Source organism: Oratosquilla oratoria, chromosome 4, assembly GCF_046742065.1.
Source record: "Oratosquilla oratoria isolate Oo_2021 chromosome 4, ASM4674206v1, whole genome shotgun sequence".
Taxonomy (NCBI): Eukaryota; Metazoa; Arthropoda; class Malacostraca; order Stomatopoda; family Squillidae; genus Oratosquilla; species Oratosquilla oratoria.
The window spans coordinates 28,715,515-28,741,782 of NC_134780.1; the positions used below are offsets into that span (position 1 = coordinate 28,715,515).

General features: G+C 39.4%; 1 protein-coding gene across 4 annotated transcripts; it reads left to right on the top strand.

Moving 5' to 3' along the window:
• Positions 1–205: 205 nt before the first annotated feature.
• Hibch (3-hydroxyisobutyryl-CoA hydrolase) lies at positions 206–25,557 on the top strand. 4 transcript variants are annotated; one of them, XM_076183790.1, is made up of 8 exons: positions 206–272; positions 5,044–5,282; positions 5,789–5,947; positions 6,281–6,454; positions 11,434–11,696; positions 16,493–16,667; positions 20,515–20,677; positions 23,182–23,319. In XM_076183790.1, the coding sequence occupies exons 1-7, from the start codon at positions 253–255 to the stop codon at positions 20,643–20,645; spliced, it is 1,161 nt and encodes a 386-aa protein (XP_076039905.1). In that variant the 5' UTR covers positions 206–252; the 3' UTR covers positions 20,646–20,677; positions 23,182–23,319. The 4 variants fall into 4 exon arrangements, with proteins under 4 accessions (XP_076039905.1, XP_076039907.1, XP_076039906.1 ...); XM_076183792.1 differs by lacking the exon at positions 20,515–20,677 and adding an exon at positions 22,666–22,813 and having other exon boundaries at positions 23,182–23,316; XM_076183793.1 differs by having other exon boundaries at positions 211–319.
• Positions 25,558–26,268: the final 711 nt, after the last annotated feature.

Sequence of the window (26,268 nt, forward strand, 5' to 3'; positions counted from 1 at the left end):
ACTGTAAATATATAATATATATATATATATATATGTAAGTATATATATATATATATATATATATATATATATGTATATATATATATATATATATATATATATATATATATATATAATCACAATATATAATTTTTGCTGTTTTTCATATACGATATCATTATTACTATTACTATTTTTTTTTTCTAACTCGAATTCTCAATTGAGCAGGTCCGACAACAACAACAGAAAACAGACGACAAGACACATGAGTGGATGGTTGCCATTTGCCACAGGTAGCAGAAACAAAGTTTGGTGGTGGTATATATTTTAAATAATTTAGGTAAGAAAAGACATCCAACTACTATGATAATATACTATAGGTCACATGAGACACATCTTTTATATTTTTTAGATGTGTCAAGCAGTTATATCTAATTAAATTGTGATGTAACCAATGGCTCCGAGCAAAGTAGAAAGATAACAGCCAACAGGTGAACATATTTTGAAACAGTAAACTGCATTTAATAACGTGGTCGATGGCAGAGAACAGTAAATATTGAATGAACGAATTGAATAATATGGAGTGGAATCATTGTTTATGTATCTTCAAATTTTATTTGAATTTTCATTTTTACACTCGTATTGCTGTTTTGATTAGACATGACCAACGTTCATAGATTCATTACAATGAAGCTAGTAGTAGTATAGGTTTATTCAACAATATTACTGTAAATATAAATAAAGAAAAAAATATAAGTTGTATAGAAATATTCTAGTTAATATTATTATTATACCAGGGCCTGGCAATTGGTATTCAAGAATCTTGAAGGAAATGAAAATACAAGATTGTAACATTGTTGTTTCATTAAAAATTATATAAAAAAATTGCGTGACTAACCTACTTAAATTCTACAACACAGTTATCTCAAATTATGACAAAAGAAAGAGTGTAGATTTACTATATCTGGGCTTTGTGAAGGCTTTTTTGATACTATACTGACCTGTACGAAAGACTACTTGCTAAATTTAAAATTAGCTTCTCACGGAATAAGTTGTAACTTATTCTGGACTAGTAATTGATTATACAGTTGTAAATAGAGAATTGTTCTAAATGGCAAAATTTCTAGATTGAAAAATATTATGAGTAGAGTTCATCAGGGTTTCATTCTTGAGCCACATCTATTCATATTACAATTAAATTATTATTATATGTAAGTGACCATGGACTGACATCTATTGTGTCCAAATTTGCTGATGAAACAAAGCTGTGTGGAATGGCAAATGGTCACTTAACCAATTAGATATTCAAGAAGATTTAGATGAACTATAGCAGTAGTCTGAAAAGTGGCTAATGAAATTTAACCCAAGCATTTACCTTGCATTCACCTAATTGTATTTATGTATTCTTTAATTCTAATATACCTAGACACCAAGTAAGTAGATGTAAGGTTATGCACATAGGTAGAAATAACAGTATGATTATAAGGTATTTGAAAATTCATTAACAAAAGTGGATAGTGAAAAGGATCTGAGCACAATTATCAGTAATGATTTGAAGTCATCTAAGCAGTGTATTTTCACCTCAGAGAAAGCAAACTAGATTCTAAGACTGTACAATCTTTTGAATTTAAAAATCCATCTGTCATTAACAAGCTATGTAAATCATTAGGATGTTCACATTTGGAATATACCACCATTTCCATACGGTCACTGAATCTCTTTAAAGACATTGGCAGATTGAAAAAAGTACAATGGTGAGCCACAAAACGGATTCCAAATATCAGAAATAAATCATGTGAAAATTTACCAAAAAATGTGAATCTATTTTCCTAAAAAAAAAAGCACAGACTTAGGGATGATTTGATACAGGTCTTGAAGAATCTAAAGGGAATTGACAATCAAAAGTGACAAAATTTTCATATTGAGTGTAAATCAGACAAGAAATCTCAAACTGTCAGGAAGTATATTTAATTTGGAAGTGGGTAGAAACAACTTTGCCAATTGAGCTTAGACTCTTCCAGAAGACTACTGTGAGATACTGTAAAAAGATTCATTCAGGTAAACACCTAAGCAATATACTGTAATCCCTGCCAGTAAGAGGAAGATGGGCAGAGTATTTTAGGGAGTTCCTAATGCAAAGGAGGATAGGGAGGGAAAGGTAGTTGCAGTGGGAAGCACTGATGAGTGAGGAAAATGGAGGAGAAATAAGGAAAGATGACATGAAGGCAGTTATTAAGATGATGAGAGCAGGTAAGGCACCTGGGTTTGATGGATGTCATGCAGAATATCTGAAAAAAGGAGGCACAGTGATGGTGGACTGGCTGGTGACGTTATTTAATGTTTGTTCGAGAGAGGGTAGAGTGTCAGAGGACTGGAGGAGTATGTGTATAGTTCTACTTTACAAGGGAAAAGGGGACAAATATGAATGTAGTAGTTTCAGAGGGATCGGCTTGTCAAGTGTAGTTGGGAAGGCTTATGGAAGGATCTTGATTGAGAGGAACAGAGGGAGTAATTGATGAGGAACAGTGTGGTTTTAGGACAGTTAGGGGTTGTGTGGATCAGATTTTTGTGGTAAGACACAGAGATGCCATTTTGTGGGAATTTTCCACAAATTCATGTGAGAAATTTGCTCACATGGGATGTTTTGTGAGCAAATTATACTGTATGTTGCAATGAATTTATTTGTGTATATAATAATTCTTTCTTTTCGTGGGAAAAAATGTCTCCAGATTTCCTTGTGGGAATTTTGTGGAAAAAATCTCGCTTGTTTGTGGGCACTGGCATAGATCACAGTGAGAAAGCTTTAGGAAAAGTTAAGGGTGTTTTTTGGGCTTTTATGGATTTGGTAAAGGCTTATGACAGGGTAGACAGGAAGGCACTATGGGAGGTATTGCAGATACATGAGATAGGAGGAAAGCTTTTAAGAGCATTCAAGAGTTTTTACGAGAGTAGTAGAGCTTGTGTTAGGATTAGAAATGGAGAGAGTGAGTGGTTTGAGGTAAAGGTGGGACTGTAAGGGATATGTTATGTCACCTTGACTGTTCAATTTATACATGGATGAGGAGGTGCAAGAGATAAATGCAAGGGTAGTGGGTCAGGGATTGGAGATGGTTAAAGAAAATGGAGAAAAGTGGGAGATAAGCAAGTTGTTGTTTGATGATGACACTGCACTTGTAGCAGGATCAGAGGAGGGATTAAGGAAGTCAGTGGCAGAGTTTGCGAAGGTGTGTGAAAGAAGGAAGTTGAAGATAAATGTGGGTAAAAGTAAGGTGATGAGATGTACAAGGGGAGAAAGTGGAGACTGTATGAAGGAGTCATTGTACCAACAGTACTGTATGGGGCAGAAACATGGAACATGAGAGAGAAGGAGTTTGAATGTGTTTGAGATGAGGTGCCTGAGAAGTATGGTATGAGTTATTAAGCTGGATAGAGTGAGAAACGAGGAGGTGAGGACGAGAATGGGGATGGAAAGGGAGTTGGGAGAAAGGGTTGATGAAAGAGTATTGGGATAGTTTGGACATATGGAAAGAATGAGTGAAGAAAGATTAGTAAAAGAGGTATGGAAAACAGAGGTGGAAGGAGTGAACATGCAGGACAACCTAGGATGAGATGGATGGATGGGGTAAAAGGGGTATTGGGAAAGATGGGAATACCTGTTGAGGGAGGATGGAAGATAGGGGTGAATGGAAAATGGTTGTGTATGGATGATACTGTGATGCATGAGGGGGAGTGGGTGGGGTATGAGGGAGTATGTGTGAAAAATAAATTGATGCAGCCTAAAGGGATTTCTCCCTGTCTTCTCCTTTTCTGTATGAGGGGATGGAGAGGGGGGGGTTGTCAATTTAATGAAGCTGCCTTTGCTGTGGATGTACTGTGCCTTGCTACACTGCTTCCGACCCAGGGCAGTGGGTGAGATGCGAGGATGACCCGTCATCCAGGAAGTGCCAAGATAAGAGGGAGTGAAGGGGGTAGATGGGAGTGGAGTATGTTTGGACAACAGAAGCAAACTTTAATTACAATTTTCAAACAGTTCATATGCATGGTTCCCAGGAATCACCAAAACCCACACCTAAAAACTAAAATCCTCCCACATGAAATATCATATGAAAGTGGGTACACTGTTTTATGCTAGAGTTCTCAACTTAAACCCACTAGTCTCATTATGTTACAAAGGCACCATCGGTTGAATGTGTGTGTTTGTATTTATGTATATATATATATATATGTATGTATATACAATTTATACATCCAGGGCTTCTTCCCTCTTTTAAGGGGATAGCCAAGTCATAGGCACACACCCATTCGTATCCACCACCCTTGTTTTCCTCTTATCTTAATTCCTTGTGGATGAAGGGTCATCCTTGTCTCCTGCCCACTGGCTGGGTCAGAAACAATACAGCAAGACACAGCACATACACAGCAGGGTTACTTCACTTATGTGGCAACCCCCTCCCTGTCTTCTCATATGGAAAATAGATAAGATGGGGAGAAATCCCTTTGAGCTGTGTCAAAATATCATCTGTACACAGCCATTTTCCACTTACCCCTATCCCCTTCCTAATTTATATACCTATACATATATATATATTTATATACGCACACACACCACGAGCATAGCTCCCCTTCCTGTAAAAATACAACTACAACTACTGGTAGGTAAATACACACACCATCCAGCCCAAAGACAATATCAAGGCAGGATAGGCCTGAACACAGGGTCGAATTGCCTTTAATGCAATCATCACACAGAAGACACTGAACATATCATACAGTGTCCTACTTTAACAATCCCAAGACAGCAATGCTGTACTGTATTTCTTTCCTGAGTGACCCATGGGCCAGCCTAACGGCCACTGCTTGCTACCTGGGAGTTGTGGTTCCCCTGCTAGAGAGACCTGAGGGCAATGAATTGATTGGTTGGTTGATTTTTTCTTATTGCTTACTTATTTTGTAATGTCTCAATTTAGTTGTTGTAGCTGTTCCTTCTCTTGTTCTATGAATTTCACATTTTTGGTTTGGGAAAATACTTGTACATATAGTCTCACTTATTCTTATCTTTTACAGAATGACCATTCTTCAGAAGATCCTTGGGTGTTCTCTCCAACGTCATCAATCCCTAGTGCCACTGGTCCGTAGGATGTGTTCCTCAGGTCCTGATGTATTATTAGAAGATATTGGAAACAAGGGGTTGATTACTTTAAATCGTCCCAAGGCTTTGAATGCTCTCAACCTTGGGATGGTTCGCACTATTTACCCCAAGCTGCAAGAATGGGAAAACAATAAATCACTGGTAATAATTAAAGGTAATTAGCAAGTTCCTAAACTACTGTATGTATTGATAAATTGTTTTAATAAGTAGGAGATGCTGGGAAGTTTCATTTTAGAGTTGAGGGTGTTGATATTGATCATACACTGTGGGGCTGTAGGTTTCCAGTCAGTGAAACTTAAGGCAACAGTTATTGTCATTCCAAGAATGAGACTAGCATGACTCCTGTCAGGCAGTGCACCCTTTGGTAAAACAACACCAATATAAAATTGGCCTAGCACCAGACGCCAAATGCCCAAGATACAACTGACACAGAACACTTAATACTATATTGTCCCTTACTCACACCCTACATAGAACAGTAAAAGAATTCCTCACTGAGTGACTTGCAGGCTGAATTAGTGGCCATAACCAGCTACCTAGGGACCATGGGTCTCCTACAAAAGAAGGGTAATGGATCAATTGATTATTTCTCAAGAATAAATACTCTGCATGGACAAGCACAGAGTGATTAATGTAATCTTTATTCTTCTTGACTTTCAGGTGTTGGAGAAAAGGCCTTTTGTGCTGGTGGTGATGTGCGTTCCATAACAGAAGGTGGGAAGAAAGGAGACCCAATAACCAAAGATTTCTTCCGGGAAGAATATTATTTGAATTGTCTCATTGGTACTCTGGAGATCCCATATATAGCATTACTTGATGGTAAGGAATGGAGAGTACCTGACTGAAAATACAATTTATTTGGATGATAATGGAGGTGTAATACATTAGCATTTATCAAAGTTAAAATTGAAGGATTAGCTACATGTCATGTTCAGGTAATTTCTTCAGAAATATAAGTTGAATGAAATTAGTGTTGTATTCTGGATGTAGACCTGCAATATGTAACATTTAGAAGTCAATAATATGCTGTCTCTGAATTTTTAACCTAGGTGTTTTAATTTTCTTGGATTATATATGAGTTTTAGATTGATAATTACCGATCTTTTCTGTTGCAATGTATATTTGATATTTAAGGATACTTTGTTATTACAGGCATAACAATGGGAGGTGGTGTTGGGTTATCCGTCCATGGTATGTTCAGAATCGCCACTGAACGATCATTGTTTGCCATGCCCGAAACTGCTATTGGCCTCTTCCCAGATGTTGGGGGATCACATTTCCTGCCAAGAATAGGGGGTAATTTGGGCATGTACTTGGCTCTAACAGGTCAGTAAATTTTATTGTCATTTTGGAATTTTGGAGGTTTATTTTGTAGAAATTTCATTCTGTCTAATTATATGATGAAACTAAAACCCGTCACATTTGTTTTTGTATGGTCTAAAAACCTTATTAACCCCTTCCATACGGTGCCGCACACGTAGGCGTCATGGACTTAGATCTCGGTGGCAGCAACCAATGCCAGCCGTACGACGTGTCGTAATAATACTCGCATCATAAAATATAGTCACCGCTTATATCGATCGTTCTCTCTTCACCTGTGAATTTTGATAACCATAGAAAATGCGATTACAAAAGAATTAGAAATAATGTCATTATGGAGGGGCGACTACAATAAATATAATCAAGACGCCGATATGGCAGCCTCACGAATACACTCGCTCCCCATGACGCCTACGTGTGCGGCACCGTATGGAAGGGGTTAAAGGTAATGACAGATTGGAAAATATTTAGCAAGGAAATCCTAATAGATACCAAATATTGGAAAGAAGTTGTAAGAAAACTCCCAAAAATATAATACCTGTAGTATATTTTCTGTAAAATGGGACAATTTACTCAAAAATTGATGTCACAAACTCCTTGCAAATAGGGTAATGATGCTACCTGATGGAGGGGTTTTTGAAAAGAAGAAATTAATGTAGTATGCCCTTATCACTTTCTATTAGTATCAGATTTTATACAGGTCTTGAATTTTTTTTTAGTAGATGATAATATCAGAATTGAGAATACTTTCATACAGGATGCAAACTAGACAAGAAACAAGGGCAGACATATACTAAAACATTTTTTCCCCCTTATAGTGGGGCTTGGCCAAGTTAAACCATATGACCACCCAACATTCATCCCACCCCCATCCATACTGTATATATATATATATATATATATATATATATATATATATATATATATATATATATATATACAGTGATGGTGGACTGGCTGGTGAGGTTATTTAATGTTTGCTGGAGAGAGGGTAGAGTGCTGGAGGACTGGAGGAGTGCCTGTATAGTTCCTCTTTACAAGGGAAAAGGGGACAAGTGTGAATGTAGTAGTTTCAGAGGGATTAGCTTGTTAAGTGTAGTTGGGAAGGCTTATGGGAGGATCTTGATTGAGAGGATTAGGAGAGGAACAGAAGGAGTAATTGGTGAGGAACAGTATGGATTTAGGACAGGTAGAGGTTGTGTAGATCAGATCTTTGTGGTAAGACAGATATGTGAGAAAGCTATAGGAAAGGGGAAGGATGTTTTTTGGGCTTTTATAGATCTGGAAAAGGCTTATGATAGGGTAGACAGGAAGGCACTGTGGGAGGTTATGCAGATATACGGGATAGGAGGAAAGCTTCTGGGAGCTGTCAAGAGTTTTTATGAGAGTAGTAGAGCTTGTGTCAGGATTGGAAATGGAGAGAGTGAGTGGTTCGAGGTAAAGGTGGGACTTCGTCAAGGATGCATTATGTTGCCCTGGCTGTTCAACTTATACATGGATGGGGTGGTGCGAGAGGTAAATGCAAGAGTAGTGGGCAAGGGATTGGAGATGGTTAAAGAAAATGGAGAAAAGTGGGAGGTGAGCCAGCTGTTGTTTGCGGACGACACTGCGCTTGTGGCAGGATCGGAGGAGGGATTGAGGAAGTTGGTGGCAGAGTTTGGGAGAGTATGTGATAGAAGAAAGCTAAAGATAAATGTGGGTAAAAGTAAGGTGATGAGATGTACAAAGGGTGAAAGTGGCAGTAGACTGGAAGTGAGCATTAAGGGAGAGCGACTGGAGGAAGTGGATAGTTTTAGATACTTGGGTGCAAATGTGGCAGGAAAAGGTGGAGGTAGAATGTAGATTGAGAGAAGTGAGTAAATGCCTTGGTGGATTAAAGTGTAATGAGAAATAGACATTTGGGAATGGATGCTAAGAGGAGACTGTATGAAGGAGTGATTGTGCCAACAGCACTGTATGGAGCAGAAACATGGAACATAAGAGAAGAAGAGAGAAGGAGTTTGAATGTGTTTGAGATGAGGTATCTGAGAAGTATGATGGGGGTTACTAGGCTAGATAGAGTGAGAAATGAGGAGGTGAGGAGGAGAACAGGGGTGGAAAAGGAGCTGGGAGATAGGGTTGATGAAAGAATATTAGGATGGTTTGGACACATGGAAAGAATGAGTGAAGAAAGACTAGTAAAAGAGGTATGGAAGGCAGATGTGGAGGGAGTGAACATGAGGGGACGTCCTAGGATGAGGTGGATGGATGGGGTGAAGGGGGCTTTGGGGAAGAGGGGAATGTCTGTTGAGGAAGGATGGGAGAGAACAGAAGACAGGGGTGAATGGTTGTATATGGATGATGTGATTGCATGAGGTGGAATGGGCGGGTGGATGGGGGGGTGAGGTAGTATGTGTGAGCAAAATTTGACACAGCTCGAAGGGATTTCTACCCATCCTCTCCTTTTATGCAATGGGGGGACGGAGAGGGGGGGTCGCCGATTTAATAAAGCGGCCTTGCTGTGGATGTGCTGTGTCTTGCGACACTGCTTCTGACCCAGGGCAGTGGACAAGGTGCAGGGATGACCTGTCATCCAGGAGGTGCTCAGATAAGAGGGAGGGTGGAGGGGTGTGGAGTGTATTCAGGGATGGAATGGGTGGAAATGATTTTATGCCTTTTCCTTTTTGGCTACCTCCCTTGTAAGGGGGAAAAAGCCTTGGTATATGTATGTATATATATGCCTCACAGCATCATCCATATACAACCATTCTCCATTCACTCCTCTCCCGTCCTTTCTCAACAGACATTCCCTCTTCCCCAATGCCCCTTTCACTCCATCCATCCATCTCATCCTAAGTTGCCCCCTCGTGTTCACTCCTTCCACACCTCTTTTACTAATCTTTCTTCATTCATTCTTTCCATGTGTCCAAACCATCCCAATACTCTTTCATCAACCCTATCTCCCAACTCCCTTTCCTCCCCTGTTCTTCTCCTCACCTCCTCATTTCTCACTCTATCCAGCCTAGTAACCCCCATCATACTTCTCAGACACCTCATCTCAAACACATTCAAACTCCTTCTCTCTTCCTCTCTTATGTTCCATGTTTCTGCTCCATACAGTGCTGTTGGCACAATCACTCCTTCATACAATCTCTTCTTAGCATCCTCTTAGCATTTACTCACTTCTCTCAATCTACATTCTACGTCCACCTCCACTCCTCCCTTTCCTGCCACATTCGCACCCAAGTATCTAAAACTATCCACTTTCTCCAGTCGCTCTCCCTTAATGCTCACTTCCAGTCTGCTGCCACTTTCACCCCTTGTACATCTCATCACCTTACATTTACCCACATTTATCTTCAACTTTCTTCTTTCACACACACTCCCAATCTCAGTCACTAACTTCCTCAATCCTGCTACAAGTGCAGTGTCGTCCACAAACAACAGCTTGGTCACCTCCCACTTTTCTCCATAACACATCCCACCTTTACCTCGAACCACTCACTCTCTCCATTTCTAATCCTGACACATGCTCTACTACTCTCATAAAAACTCCAGACAGCGCCTAAAAGCTTTCCTCCTATCCCGTATATCTGCAAAACCTCCCACAGTGCCTTTCTGTCTACCCTGTTATATATATATATATATATACATACATACATATACCAAGGCTTCTTTCCCCCTTACCAGGGGGGTAGCCAAAAAGGACAAGGCACAAAAACATTCCCACCCATTTCATCCCCGAAAACACTCCACACCCCTCCACCCTCCCTCCCATCTTAGCACCTCCTAGATGACGGGTCATCCCTGCACCCTGTCCACTGCCCTGGGTCAGAAGCAGTGTCGCAGGACACAGCACATCCACAGCAAGGCCGCTTCATTAAATCGGTGACCCCCCCTCTCCGTCCCCCCATATAAAGGAGAGGACGGGGAGAAATCCCTTCGGGCTGCGTCAAAAATTTTTGCTCACACACACTACCTCACCCCCTTTCCCCCGTCCAATCCACCTCATGCATCACAACATTTTCCATATACAACCATTCTCCATTCACCCCTGTCTTCTGTCCTCTCCCGTCCTTCCTCAACCGACATTCCCCTCTTCCCCAAAGCCCCCTTCACCCCATCCATCCATCTCATCCTAGGACGTCCCCTCATGTTCACTCCCTCCACATCTGCCTTCCATACCTCCTTTACTAGTCTTTCTTCACTCATTCTTTCCATGTGTCCAAACCATCCTAATACTCTTTCATCCACCCTATCTCCCAGCTCCCTTTCCACCCCTGTTCTCCTCCTCACTTCCTCATTTCTCACTCTATCTAGCCTAGTAACCCCCATCATACTTCTCAGACACTTCATCTCAAACACATTCAAGTTCCTTCTCTCTTCCTCTCTCATGTTCCATGTTTCTGCTCCATACAGTGCTGTTGGCACAATCACTCCTTCATACAGTCTCCTCTTAGCATCCATTCCCAGATTCCTATTCCTCATTACACTTTTTAAACCACCAAGGCATTTACTCGCTTCTCTCAATCTACATTCTACCTCCACCTTCACTCCACCCTTTCCTGCCACATATGCACCCAAATATCTAAAACTATCCACTTCCTCCAGTTGCTCTCCCTTAATGCTCACTTCCAGATTACTACCACTTTCACCCTTTGTACATCTCATCACCTTACTTTTACCCACATTTATCTTCAGCTTTCTTCTATCACACACTCTCTCAAACTCTGTCACCAGCTTCCTCAATGCCTCCTCCGATCCTGCCACAAGCGCAGTGTCGTCCGCAAACAACAGCTGGCTCACCTCCCACTTTTCTCCATATATATATATATATATGTGTGCTAATAAGAACACAGGTACGTGTGTTCACTTATGCAAAGTAGACCACTTGGAAAAAGTGGTCTACTTTTTCCAAGTTGTCTACTTTGCATATATAGATTATATTTAGATATGTGAAGTTGCTGTAAAATAAATTATTGTGTTTTTGGTTTCATTCCTGGAAGGGCACCGCCTTAAGGGTCGCGATGTTCTGAAGGCTGGGGTGGCTACACATGTATGTGATGCAGTCAAGTTGCCAGAACTTGAAGATACACTTCTGAAGTTAGAGAACCCCTACCCCGAGGATGTGTCAGAGGTCCTCAATGACTTCCACAATGCTGCCACTTTTGAAAAAGATAAAGACTTCTCCCTCAAGCCTTTCCTTCCACAGATTGAGGAATGTTTCTCAGCTGATTCTGTGGAAGGCATCATAGATCGCTTGCAGAAGGTGAGTCAGGATATATAAGTTAAAAGGGAAGTATGTTAAGATTAAAATTTTTAGACCATATATATATATATATATATATATACACGGTAGAAGCCCGATTTAACGAACTAATTCAGCCAAGGTCCAGTCCGCTAAAGTGAATTTTCCGTTAAATTGAGCGAGTGAGCGTTGGTGTAACAGTGTTGCCAGAGCGGATTGTAAAAATGATACTTACCTAAAAATTCCCTAGTGTACACACACACATACAGTATATATATTATTGTAAGTGAATTATAGGCAGCACAATCGTGAATTGCAAACGAACAGCAACATGCAGTAATTTGTTGCAACGTTTGTGTGTGTGTGTGTGTCATGTAACAGTGATATGAGCTGTCTGTGAATTTCGGGAAATATTAGTCATAGCTTCGTGTTTGGTTCGATGTACATAATTCTAGCAATTAATAGGAATGGGCAGTTGGCTTTTGGATAGTGAGCGTTATTGTTGTGTTGTTGCAGAAAACGTAGTTCGTTGTTATAGAAGTGTTTTTCGTGGTGATTACTCTCGCGTACTGATTTTGAATTTTCCCATCAACTTACTGTTTCATCATTTTGTTTTCCTATTATACCGTCTATTTCTACTTGAATATATTTCTGCTACAATTATACTTTATACATATACTGAATTATATATTATTGTATATATATTATAGATAGTATATACAGGTAAACGTCGACTTACGATGGTCGCGACTTACGATTGTTCGACTTTACGATGACGACGACGACGACGACGATATGATAATTTAACCCCTTCCATACGGTGCCGCACACGTAGGCGTCTTGATTATATTTATTGTAGTCGCCCCTGTGTTTTTACATTCTCTCAAATGATTCATTCTCTGTGGTTTTCAAAATTCGCGGGTGAAAGAGAGAACGATCGATATAAGCGGTGACTATATTTTATGATGCGAGTATTATTACGTCACGTCGTACGGCTGGCATTGGCTGCTGCCCGCGAGATTTAAGTCCGTACTGAAAATACATATTATAGTGTTTGAATATGGTAAAAAGGATAAAAATAATTAAATAAACTACTGTACATGTTTAATAGGCTATATTCAGTATCTCTGGTGGTTAATATACAGGTAGGCTAGGTACAGTGACCACGGAACAGAGTGGGGATCGACTTACGATGAGATCGTCTTACGATGGCTCTATCGAAACCTAATGCCATCGTAAGTCGACGTTTACCTGTATATATATATATTTATATACCTCCAAAATACTAAATTATAAATTTTTCCTTGACTCCACCACCACAATCTGGTAACATCTGGTAACATTGGACTCTGAGACACGCATGTGGCCAGTTGACGGAAAATGCTCAACTTAGCGGACCGTTCCCGCTAAATTGAGCTATTTCCGTAGACGCGCGTCTGGCCAGCTAGCGGAAAATGGTCAACTTAGCGGACCATTTCCGCTAAGTTGAGCATTTTCGTTATTGCTATTTGCAGTTTGCTAATTTGAGCTTCCACTAAATTGATATCCGTTAAATCGGGCTTCTACTGTATATATATATATATATATGTATATATATATATATATATTTATGTGTGTGTGTGCATGAGAAATCACATCAACTTATGATTCTAAATATGCAGAAAAACCAAGGAAAATAATAAATTGATGACAGAGTGCTTTCATATATTTAGACATCCTCAGGGTACATCAAGTACCTTGTAGGATGTCTAAATAGACAAAAGTGCTTGGTCATCAATTTATTATTTTCCCTGGTGGTTTTTCTTCATATATATATATATATATATATATATATAATATATATATATGTATATATATATATGTATATATATATATATGTATATATATATATATATATGTATATATATATATATATATGTATATATATATATATATATACAAACATACATATATATATATATACATATATATATATATATATATACTATAATAAAGTAGTAGCCTCTGTCTGTCTGTTTGTTCACGAACTCCTCCTAGGGTTTTGGAGATAGACCCCCATAACCATATATTCTGATATTTTATCACTCCAAGTACTTGGATAACTATATTTCATTTAAAAAAAAAAAAAATTATTTTGGTTAGGGTTAAGGGTTAAAGTTAGGTGTGGTATGGTGTGATAACACGCCACTACTGTAGTCTCCCCTTGACGCATGTAGCATTTTTGTGACAAAAATTAATATGATTAAACAAACCATTGTATGTATCCATATTATTTATATTTGTGAAACTAATGTTGCCACAAACCATGATAGGCTTTGTAAGGAGAAAGCATGTAAATATAAAATGATTGTATGATTTTACCAAATGTTGAAATATTGGTTATTTTGATTTGATTTTATCGCGGACGGAAATGCAATAAGCGATTCCAAAAATATATAAAGTTTGTTTCAATTCTTCTCTTACGGCCAAGTACCGTTCATCATGTAGTGTTAACAATCCACTACAATGGTTAGGTTAAAGATTATTCACAAACTCCTCCTAGGTTTTTGCAGATAAACCCCTATAACCATATATATTCTGAAACCTTATAACCCAAGGTACTTGGATAAGTGTAATGAGGAATAGGAATCTGGGAATGGATGCTATGAGGAGACTGTATGAAGGAGTGATTGTGCCAACAGCACTGTATGGAGCAGAAACATGGAACATGAGAGAGGAAGAGAGAAGGAACTTGAATGTGTTTGAGATGAAGTGTCTTGGAAGTATGATGGGGGTTACTAGGCTAGATAGAGTGAGAAATGAGGAAGTGAGGAGGAAAACAGGGGTGGAAAGGGAGCTGGAAGATAGGGTGGATGAAAGAGTATTAGGATGGTTTGGACACATGGAAAGAATGAGTGAAGAAAGACTAGTAAAGGAGGTATGGAAGGCAGATGTGGAGGGAGTGAACATGAGGGGACGTCCTAGGATGAGATGGATGGATGGGGTGAAGGGGGCTTTGGGGAAGAGGGGAATGTCGGTTGAGGAAGGATGGGAGAGGACAGAAGACAGGGGTGAATGGAGAATGGTTGTATATGGAAAATGTTGTGATGCATGAGGTGGATTGGACGGGGGAAAGGGGGTGAGGTAGTGTGTGTAAGCAAAAATTTTTGACACAGGCCGAAGGGATTTCTCCCCGTCCTCTCCTTTATATGGGGGGATGGAGAGGGGGGGTCGCCGATTTAATGAAGCGGCCTTGCTGTGGATGTGCTGTGTCCTGCGACACTGCTTCTGACCCAGGGCAGTGGACAGGGTGCAGGGATGACCCGTCATCTAGGAGGTGCTAAGATGGGAGGGAGGGTGGAGGGGTGTGGAGTGTTTTCGGGGATGAAATGGGTGGGAATGTTTTTGTGCCTTGTCCTTTTTGGCTACCCCCCCTGGTAAGGGGGAAAAAGCCTTGGTATATGTATGTATGTACTTGGATAACTATCATTCATTTGTCTGTTTGTTTGTGTGTTTACGAACTCCTAGAGTTTTGGAGACAGACCCCCATAACCATATATTCTGATACCCTATCACTACAGGTATATTTCATTTCCAAAAAAAAAAAAAAAAAAAAATTTGGTTAGTGTTAAGGGTTAAAGTTAGGTGGGGTATGGTTAGGTCAGGGATTATTCATGAACTCACAGAAATGCGTGGGTAATTTGGCTAGTATATATCTTTTTCCACCTTCCCATTGCTTAATCCCTTTTCTTCATCTTCCCTGGTCTCCCACTTCATCCTTCTTCCCTACTATCTGTCCTTTGTCTTCCCCTTTCTTCTCTTGTCTCACCCTCCAGTTATGTAATGCTATCCTCTATTCCTCTTGTTCCATTTCCCCTTCTCACTTTTTCCCTCTCTTACTCCCTTTTATTTACCTAAAACTTTTCCCTTTCCTTATCTCCTTCTTGAAGATTGATAGAATATTTTGAAGATGTTGAAAAGGAGTTTTTGGAGGAAATCAACAGCTGTAGATACAGTGTCACTGCATCTGAAGGGAAGTTTATGTATTTACAGGTGTTTGTTTATTTAGAGTTGGAAGGCAGAAAGGAGGAGCCTAAATTTGTGTGAGATTAAGTGATAAGAAGTTATGGGGTCACAGGGAAGGATAGAGTGAGAAATGCGGAAGTAATATGGAAAGTTGGAGGTGGAAAGAAAGCTGTCAGAGAAAGTTGATAAGAAAAAGGTCACAGGGAAGGATAGAGTGAGAAATGCGGAAGTAAGGTGGAAAGTTGGAGGTGGGAAGAAAGCTGTCAGATAAAGTTGATAAGGAAAAAAAAAAAGCTGAAACAAGTTGAGCATGTAGAAAGAATGGCCGAAGCCAAATGAGCAAAAATGTGGCAAGCAGAAAGAGGTAGGGAACTAAAATTGAAGCCCAAGAATGAGGAGGATGGACAAGGTGAAAGGATTTGATGCAGTAATAATGTCTGTTGAGTAAGGGAGAGAGATAGGAGTACATGGATTAGGATATGATGCATTCAAAGGTATGTTTTTCTTGTGTTCTTAAATTTCTCAAATGGATGAAGGGGGAAGGTTACCATGATGAAGTAGAGGGGATAACCCAGCTTCAGCTGTCAGGCCCTGATGTGGAAGTGCTGTGTCTTGCTACATTGCCTCTGACTAGTGGTGTTGTTAGGGACAGATGACCCTTCATCGATGAGGTACCAAGAAGAGGGAAAGTGAATGGGTTTTTTGATGTGTGTATAGGGTTGGTGCATGTGTTGATTTGGCTACCCCCTTGTAAGGAGGAAAATTACTTTCTTAAGATATTTATTTTTGTTTATTATTGTTTCTTTTATTAGGATGGATCGGAATGGGCCTTGAAGAATCTGTCAATCCTCAGTAAAATGTCACCCACATCCCTCAAAGTGACTCACGAGCAAATCACCCGAGGTGCTGACCTCACACTGCAGGAGTGTTTGGCCATGGAGTATCGTCTCACACAGAGGTGTTGTGAAGATCATGACTTTTATGAAGGTAAATGCTCTTGGCTCTTTACTTCATACTGGAAGTTAAAAAGTGGCCTAATCTAGATTTAATAGCATGTGGAATAGACATATAGGAAGTAGTTTTTAAAAATTTTATGTATTTAGTAAGACAATAGTATTGCGAGCTCATTAATACCAGCTGTCAATTCTGTTGTGGTGGTGTATTTTTTTTTATAGGCTTTGTTTTGACTAATACCAATTCATTGTATTTAGAGAAGGAACAGCACAAGGATAAAGGAGTTGATATTAAATTTTGTTTCTCCCAATCATTTTCTTATATAGACTTAAATAAGGAGCTGATATGAGAAGGAGGAAAGGGTGGTGGATGGGTCTGGAATAGATGAGAGTGGGTGTGTGCTTTTTGACTTGGCTACCTCCCCTAAAAAAGGAAAAAGCCCTTGGTATATAGATATTCTTTTTTGTTTATACTGTCTTGGGTTTGTATTACACAGCTGTTCATGTTCTAAGCCACTGGGTCCAGCCCTAGCTTTCAGGCCCTAACCTCTTTGGCTGTAAGAGAATCCTATAAAGATTACAAAAATAGCCCAGGAACTAAAATGAAAGGAAGAGTTAACAAAGTCAGAAGTGGCACAGTTGAACAATGTTAATTCTAGTAGTCACATTTTTATTCTGTTGCAGGAAACACCATCACCCAAAAGGTGCTTGTTTAGCTTGTTCAGAAATGGTGGCATATATTATTCTTGTCAATACCAAGTGATTCTGTTCATCCACAGGAAATGCCCTTTCAGAACTTAAGGACTTAAACAGGATAACATATGCAAACATATCAAAATGCCTTTTCTATTTAAGGGATATGGCTAAATCAAAGGACACATCCACTCTGCTTAAGATAGAACACCAGCACAATGGTTTACCTGTACCACCCAGTACATCCACACAAGGGCATATTTGCACCCAAATCACAAAACAAGCTTTTCAAGATTGAGCACTGTTCCCCTAACCATACCAGTGACATCATTCCCACAGAAAGATGCTTCCCAAGAGAAACAAGAACCACACTACACACATTGTTCAGGGCACCATCCATCACAAAGACATCCCAGCACAGAATAGGTCTGCACTAGATGCAACCATCACACAGAGGACACTGAATACTTCACCTTACCCTGCCCCATACTAATTATTCATAGATGATAACACAATATTTCTTCCTTGAGTGACCTATGGGCCTGTCCAGTGGCTGTTGCTGGGAGCATGAGAGACCTGGAGCAACAGATTAATAGATTGATTGAGATTGCTAACTTGATACTTGAAGAATGCAGAGATCATTTAGCAGACAAGATTCACAGTTTGTGAGTTCACTTATAGAAGCATTGCTGCACAGGTGGAAGAGGACTAACATAGTACTGATCTATAAAGGAGGAAGTAAAGAGAAACTACTGATTGATGTACTGCAAGAGAGAGAGGCCTGGGTTGATTGTGTGTACTTTCTAGAGAAGGCCTTTGATGAACTACTTCACAATCAACTACTATGGAAATTGGAACTTATTGATGGACTAAAGAGATAGACTTTTTGAATGGAGGGAAGGTTTCCTGAGGTCAGTAATAAAAAATAAGATGTCAGGATGGAAGAAAGTGACTAACAGGATCCCACAAAGGACAGTACTAACTCCTGTTATGTTTATTATCTATTTATATGACATGATGGAAGGTACATTAAGCTACACTAACATGTTTGCAAATGATGTGAAGATTACAAGAAAAGTTAGATACAATGAGGACTGTAGTTTGTTGCAAAAAATTTTAGATAACATGTATGCTTGTTGCCAAGAGTTGAAAGTTAATCTCACTGCTAGAGAATGCAAAACAAAGTAGTAATAGAAATGGGAAATAGCTAAAAAAAAAAAAAAAAAAAAAAAAAATCAGCATTGAATTCCATGGGAAGTGAGATCTTGGAGTATTGATAAGGGATAAGCTACCACCTAACAAACAAATTGCTAAGAATGTTACAGAGATGTATGGGTTGGTGTGGAATATAAAATGGTGAAAAAATCTGAAACTCTAATCCAGCCTAGATTGGAATATACAGCAGTGGTATAGTCCCTTACAAAGTGGTAGATATAAGCCAGATTGAGAAATTACAGAGAGCAACAACAAAAATGACAAGAAACGGTTAACAAATTTCTTAGCTGGTAGAATACAGAGTATCCAAAAACAACCAACTATCAGGAACCAAAAGATTGTACAATAGAGTTCAATAAGATGCAATACATGAATTTGAGGCTAGGTATGATAAATTGGAGAGGACTGGATCCAACTAACATTGCTCCTTTCCTGTATACAGTACTACAATTAGGTAAATACCGTCACATGCATTGTTTAACCTCTTCACGAGTGACCCCCCTTCTTCATATCCAGAGAATAACTTCAAAGCTACTACATACGCAGTAGTAGCACAGTACAGTTACTATAAAACAGCTCCAATCATATCTGAAGAATATAAAAGTGCCTGATACAGAAGAGAAAACCAGCCTCCCCTTAGAAATCATCAGTGACATTACTTGCCTCAGATTATCATGAACCAAAGAATCGTTTAATAGTTATATTGAATGGCAAGCTTATACTATTGGGTAAAAGCCCTAATATTGTGGATCGCATATTTGATGCACATATTCTTCGGTTAGTACTCATACGTCAAGAACATAACAGTAGACATCAACAAGAAAATAAACATACCAAGATTAATAGTAAGCATAGGGTTTGGCTGTCAAGAAGAATTGCTTATTAGTACACAAACTGCTCCTAAAAGCATCATTCAACTATCTCCACAGCATGGTTCCTTACAGTAAGAAAAGATATCATACAAACAACACAAAAAAAAACCATTAAGATGCACTAAAACCACCCCAATAAAACATCTTCATTCAGAAAACTTATCCTGATAGTGGAATACATGAAAATGAATGGCACAAGATTCTACTCAAAAGCCTTCAATCCCACCCATCCCTCTCACAACATAATGCTAACACAATAAAAAAAAGCAAGACACTACTTAAACATTGATGTATAAACAAGAACTTGTACTTCGAAATACACAAAGTATATGCACAGATCACAAAACAAGCACTTCAAGACTGATCCTCAAATTGTACTGCATTGGACTTTCCCAGACATAAGTCCACCTGAGAAATCCTTCCTATGACAAGCAAAAACCACACTGGCATGACTGCAATTAGGCCACCCCATCCAGCATTAAAACATTTCCAACACAGAATAAAGTTACTCACAGACTCAGACTGCCCCAGATGTAATCATCACACAAAAAACACAGTAGGGCAATGTAAGATGTGTTCTATTACCATATTTAGACAACACAGTATCTATTCCATAAGTGACTCATGGGCCATTCCAGTGCCTGTTACTATCTGGGAGTTCTGGGTCACCTTTATGAGAGAGCTGGGAGATTGATTGAGCAGTGTCATGGTTTGACACATATCAAATTAAATGTAGATATGCATTATGTTCATTTATGATGCTTCATTCAGGAGGTGCTAAGATAAGAGGGAGGGTGGAGGGGTGTGGAGTGTATTCAGGGATGGAATGGGTGAGAGTGATTTTGTGCCTTTTTCTTTTTGGCTACCCCCCTTGTAAGGGGGAAAAAGCCATGGTATATGTATATGTATGTTGCTTCAGAAATTGGTCAGTTATATCCACAAGGTGTAAAGTGAATGAGCTTTGTATCTTATAGCATTACCACATAACTACATGAAATGGTTTCACAATAATATATAAATTTCTTTCAGTGTAATGATTTTCATGAATGTATTTTTTGGTCATGAACTGTCATTTACGTGATGACTGTTAATCCTTTAAAGGTGTGAGGGCCACTCTCATAGATAAGGACAATTCTCCTCACTGGCAGCCAGCAATCTTGGCAGATGTGACAAAAGAGAAGCTGGCACATTACTTCTCACCACTAGCTGCAGACAGAGAATTAACTTTATGAAAGTAGTTTGATATCTGTTGGACCTCTTAGAGGTAAAATGTGACCATCAGATTTGCACTTGAAGTCTGGCTTGATATCAATGTTGCTAAGTTGTGGTTGCATAATGGCATTTAGCTTGCAGATTGTACTGACCATGAAATTGCTTTTGGTATCTACACACTGCTAACAAAATCTTTCCTATTAACATACAAGTTTTCAAATTGTATGGCGTCATTACCAGCAGCATTTACTCAAGAGATAATAAAAATATCTTGCTGCATTGCTTCTGACCTGAGCAGTGGGTGGGCAGGAGCCAGGGATGACCCTCCATCCATGAGGAGCTAAGATAAAGAGGGAAATAAGCTTGGATGCCTTCACTTGGTTACTCTCCTTATAAGAGGGGAAGAAGTTCATGGTATATAATGATAGCGACTGTTCCCTTTGAGTTTCACTGGCTGGAAACCCTGTACAGGGTATTGACTGCATAACTTTAGTGCAGTCAATATTTTAGGGGTATTAAGGACATCCCCTATGGACCAGAGTCATGCAGCATTCCTTTATGGTTGGAGACTCCACCCAAAAAAGAATGCTACACTTTTTGTTTCTACTGCCCTTCTTAAATCTCTCCTTTACCATCTCTTTGGTACAATATTGTGCTCAAGGATAGAAGTACTGATTATTGACCATAAATTACCAAATACCACTGACTGGAAACCTGCATTCCCAATAGTCTTTCAGTCCTCTATTAGGTCTTTCTTTGGAGAAACATTGGTGTGTTGTTAGTGTTGGACTGTTTATGTTACTTCCTTTTAATAGTAGGAGATGGAGCAGTCACCAGCTGTCTGCTATGTGTACGAAAAGTAAGACAAGATACAGTCAAATTTATTAAAAAATCATGGATCCAGTCCAGAGACAGAATAGCCTTCCTTTAGGCCTCCACCTCCAGTTGGAGGAGAAGGTGTTGATGGACTTTGAAGATAGGCAGCGGGGAGATGATTTCTCCATGTATATGGCATTGCTACTTGCAACAGAGGTTGAGGTGACAGTGGTGTAAACCTTGCCATGAGTGGATTAGACCAAGAGCATGTTTAAATTAATTCTGCATTACAAAGTCCTCTGTTAGGGGCACCATCCTAGCCTCCTGATATGGGAGTTCATGACATTAAATGGAATCATCATCTGTCTCACAGTACCATTACATGCTTGTACAAATTGTTATTTTTATGTACATTTAAATGAATATGCAATATGGTATTTTTTTTTTTTAATAACCAGTACCTCCATCCCTGGCAATGATATGACTACAAAAAAGTGGAGCCATAGAGGTGGTAAAGTATAGGTCTCCAAATATACTGAACAAGGTGGCAGAGAGGTGTAGTTATGGTCACACACACTCATAGCAAGCTTGGTAAAGTATGAAATACAGCTAAATGCCAAAGTAATTAATGTATTATTAATACTAATACTGAAGCAAACAAGTGAAGAATACAGGGACGAGGGAAATATTCCTGTACCAGGATGTTGACTGGATAGTCAATACTTCTTTTTTACAGAACCAATATTTGTGAAACCTAATCAGTACAACATTGAGTTTCAGACAATATCAAATATTTGTTTTTAATTCCCACACTCGCAGTTCCTATTTTTAGAATTTTATAGACTACTAAATGGTATTTTAGTTCGCTGCACTCGCATTCAAATGCTTGTACTACCTACTTAACATTGCGAGGCCAAAAATAAGAATTATATCTTGCCTAATTTTTACATAAGATTGAAGATTACAATTTTACAGCCCAGAAAATGTATTCATGTCAAAGTATCACTAATAGAAAATAATCTCAATCCTTTTCTAATTATGCCTATTCTTCACTATGTTCAATTGTACTTTTATTGTTATAGTACTAACACTCGTTCCAACCAGTTGATTTTGAGGTAGGTCTGTCTCATCAACCAGCCAGAATCTAGTTCTTATAGGACAATTTAGAGGAATGTTACATAAGAGGTGCCATGTACTACAAGACCTCTACTTTGTAAACTTTAGGAGTGTGTGCTTTACAAAGAGACAGTCCACCCTCATGGAATCCAAAGTCATTACCAGAAGTCACAGCAGAGAAATTGCTGTATTATTTCTCACCTTTACCCATAGAGGAAGAACTAACATTGTAGACTCTAATGTGCTTCCTGTTGAGGTATTAGTGGTAGTTTTGATGGAGTTGTTCGAGTGAACCATTCTGTATCGTCATTGTTTCGTGATTGTCTAATGATGATTGGTATGTTTTGTGTGCATTTTTTACAATTAAGACATTGAAAACTGGAGTTTTTTCTTTTCTGTTCTTCCCAATAAGACCAAGAATTTTTTATTATTTCATCCTTGGACTTATCATCAGAGCTTGATAAAGATCATTAACTTGATGTGCAAGTTCTCAGTTTGTTTCTATTAACATTAACTAAATAGTTCCTTGTCCTATGCTTTATGAATACTAAAGGCATGATAAGACAGACATTATTAGACATTTCCACAGTTTCTACTTTGTTTACAGTTGTTTATACTTTTCAGGGGTTAGAGCTGTACTTGTTGACAAGGATCAGAAACCATCCTGGAACCCTGCAAACCTTGAAGGTGTTGATACCAAGACGATCGAGAGATATTTTTCACCTTTACCTCCTGATATGGAACTTAAATTTTAATTAGAGTTTCTTTTAGTATTGTAAAGGCAGGTGTGTTGTTCTCAAGCATGTAAAATATTTTTGATATTTGAATGGATTCATGAAGAGATGTAAATATGTATAGTGACCCCTTTTATAAGAATGGGTACATTTTATTTATATAAATAATGACAAGCTATTTCATGCATCTGTGTAGTACCCAATCAGAAGTGAAGGAGGCAGACCTCCCTCACATAGCACTTTCCATATGGAAGGATGTCATTTCATTCTGGCAAATGCTAAAAAAAAATTTTGACCTCGGTGACATCCCTTTGGGAGCGTAGCGGCTCACCAGCTTCAGGTTGATTCCCAACAGTGTAAGGGTGGTCTATTAACTTAAAGGAAATGGGAAGATGGACATAATCAAAGCTGGTGTACAGCTCTGAAAAAAATAGAGTCTGAAGTGGAGTAGACTACTAAAGCAGGAATGCCAGAAGGTTGATTTATGAAAATTTTGGCTTGAAGGCCAAGCGCCGGACCCGGTAGGCCATTCAGTGCAGGAATGCGAGAAGGGAAGTGGTGATGGTGGGCAGTATTAAAGATTTTTCTAGTGGAGGTTGTTGACACACCATAGCAAGTTATCCTATTGTTACTGGTATCTGGTGTTATATTTTCTCTGTCTTCGTCTGTCTCATGCTATGTCTGTTCATCTCGCTATATATGCCTGTCTATCTCTCTTCCTCCTCTGTCTGTTTCTTTCTCTCTATGTCTCGGTCTCTTTCCTTGCTACAGTTGACTCATGCTGTCAAAGTACATAGCTCAAATGTGATGGCTTTGGCCTACAGCCAAGTACCTGTAATTCTCACTCTTAAAACAAATGGGGCTGTTCTTAAAAAAAAAAAAAAAAAAATTAGGTACCTTCCAATTTTGCTAGAGTTTGTTTATTAAATTTTACTGTTAATCATGGCAATGGAAATTTCTAACACCCAAAACTACTTGTTCAATAATTTTGTCTGATTGATATTCAACAAAATTAATATATATTTGAATTTTACTAATTTCAAATGGGGGTTTTGAAATTAAATAGTAATGTAGTTTTTTAAAATGGGAATGATTCTTATTAAATGAAAAGATGTTTTTTATAGGACTTGCAATAAAGACTTTCAATCAGTTTTGCATTTAATTTTCCTTGGCTAATGGCAGCAAATTGGAGTAGAGTAAAGAGACAGGAGGAATTGGATAGCTTTAGAGATTTGGGTGCGAATGTGGCGGGAAAGGGAGGAATGGACCTGGAATGTTGATTAAGAGAACCAAGTACGGCCCCTTTCACACTAGGCAATTAGTTACTGTCACTAGTTGCCTAGTGTGAAAGTCTCGGGCAACTGCAAGCAACCAGTGACTGTCACCGAGTTGTGGAATCCTCTCTCATTATCTAATTAGTTGAAAGAATGGCATCAATGGAGGTGGTGTTTCTGTTGGCTTTGCAACTCCCAGTGACTGTCACTGGTTACCGGAGCGGGCAGCAGCCATAGCCTGTTGCACAACTGGGCAACCGCAGTGAAGTAGTGCGAAAGGCTCAATTTAAAATAATGGTAGGCAACTAGTGACAGTCAGTAGTTGCTTAGTGTGAAAGGGCCCTAAATGCCTTGGGTGATTAAAAAGTATAAAGAGAAAAACTTTTGGGAATGAATGTTTAGGAGATTGCATGAAGGATTGTGCCAACAGCACTGTATGGGGCAGAAACATAGAACATAAGAGAGGAGGAGTTTGAACAAGTTTGAGATGAGGTGCCTGAGAAGTACGATAGGGGTTACCAGGCTGGATAGAGCAAGAAACATTACAAACCAACCTACAGCCTTCCACCCTCAAATTATGATTTTTATATCCATTGACCTATCTCCAGCTCCACAAAAACTAGACTATGGTCAATAGTACCATACCTACAATAGCCACCATAAGCATGGACGCGATAATGCAGACATCAATACTTAGGCTACAAATTGGAAGTCCCTCGCCCTCAATATCCCAAGCGAACCAGAGATTTTTTTTTGTATGCTTGGCAGTGAGACCAAGGTTGGCTACCACCAGGTCATGCAGGGTTTCCAGGCTCTGTGCCGTTTGAATTTCAACAGGGGGAGGATCACTTTCTTGGAGCTCCACACTTTGCCTTCGATTTTACAAATTCTCAGTGGTTTGGCATATGTGTTGCTGGCTATGGGTAGTGGACGTGAAATCGAATGTGACAAGATTGCTGCTGTAGTGACCCTGTTTAAGCCAAGACATTCTGTGAAGAAAATCTCTAAAAATTCAGGAGTTTCAGTGCAACGCTGGTTGTTTCAAGGATGGTGGGGGGGGGGGGCTTCACCACCTACCTCGCATTATCGCTGTGGCAGACCCAGGAAACTTGCACCAAGTACTTTAAATATTAACCCCTTCCATACGGTGCCGCGATATGGCAGCCTCGCGAATACACTCGCTCCCCATGACGCCTACGTGTGCGGCACCGTATGGAAGGGGTTAAGTGTGAGATAGACATGCCTCCTCATAAATTTGCTAAAATTCAGCAGGAAAACCCAGGGTTATTAGGTGGTGTGCATCTTCACACAGTGCAACGCTGCTCCCCCCACCTTCCTAGAAATACAACGGCCTGCACCTCAGCTGACCACGTGACTGAACAAATAGATCACTGAGGAACATACTCCGTCTTCACGAGTCACCAGCATCAGAACGTTTTGCCTCCTACTTCCCACACAGCACACTTGACCTCACGGCAATTAGGAGCATGGGTCATGACCTGTCCATGTATACAAGAAGCTGAATGGATGCTAAAGATGTAAAACACCTTGGAGAAGCATACACTACTTGAAACAGTCTTCACTTCCTATCCTCTCGTTCTTCCCCCACCCACACCCACTGGCGTCCAACATTTCATTGTAATAAAACTATCTCCACCAGAGTTTGCCTTTAACCAGCCTAACTGGCTGCCCAACATGGGGCA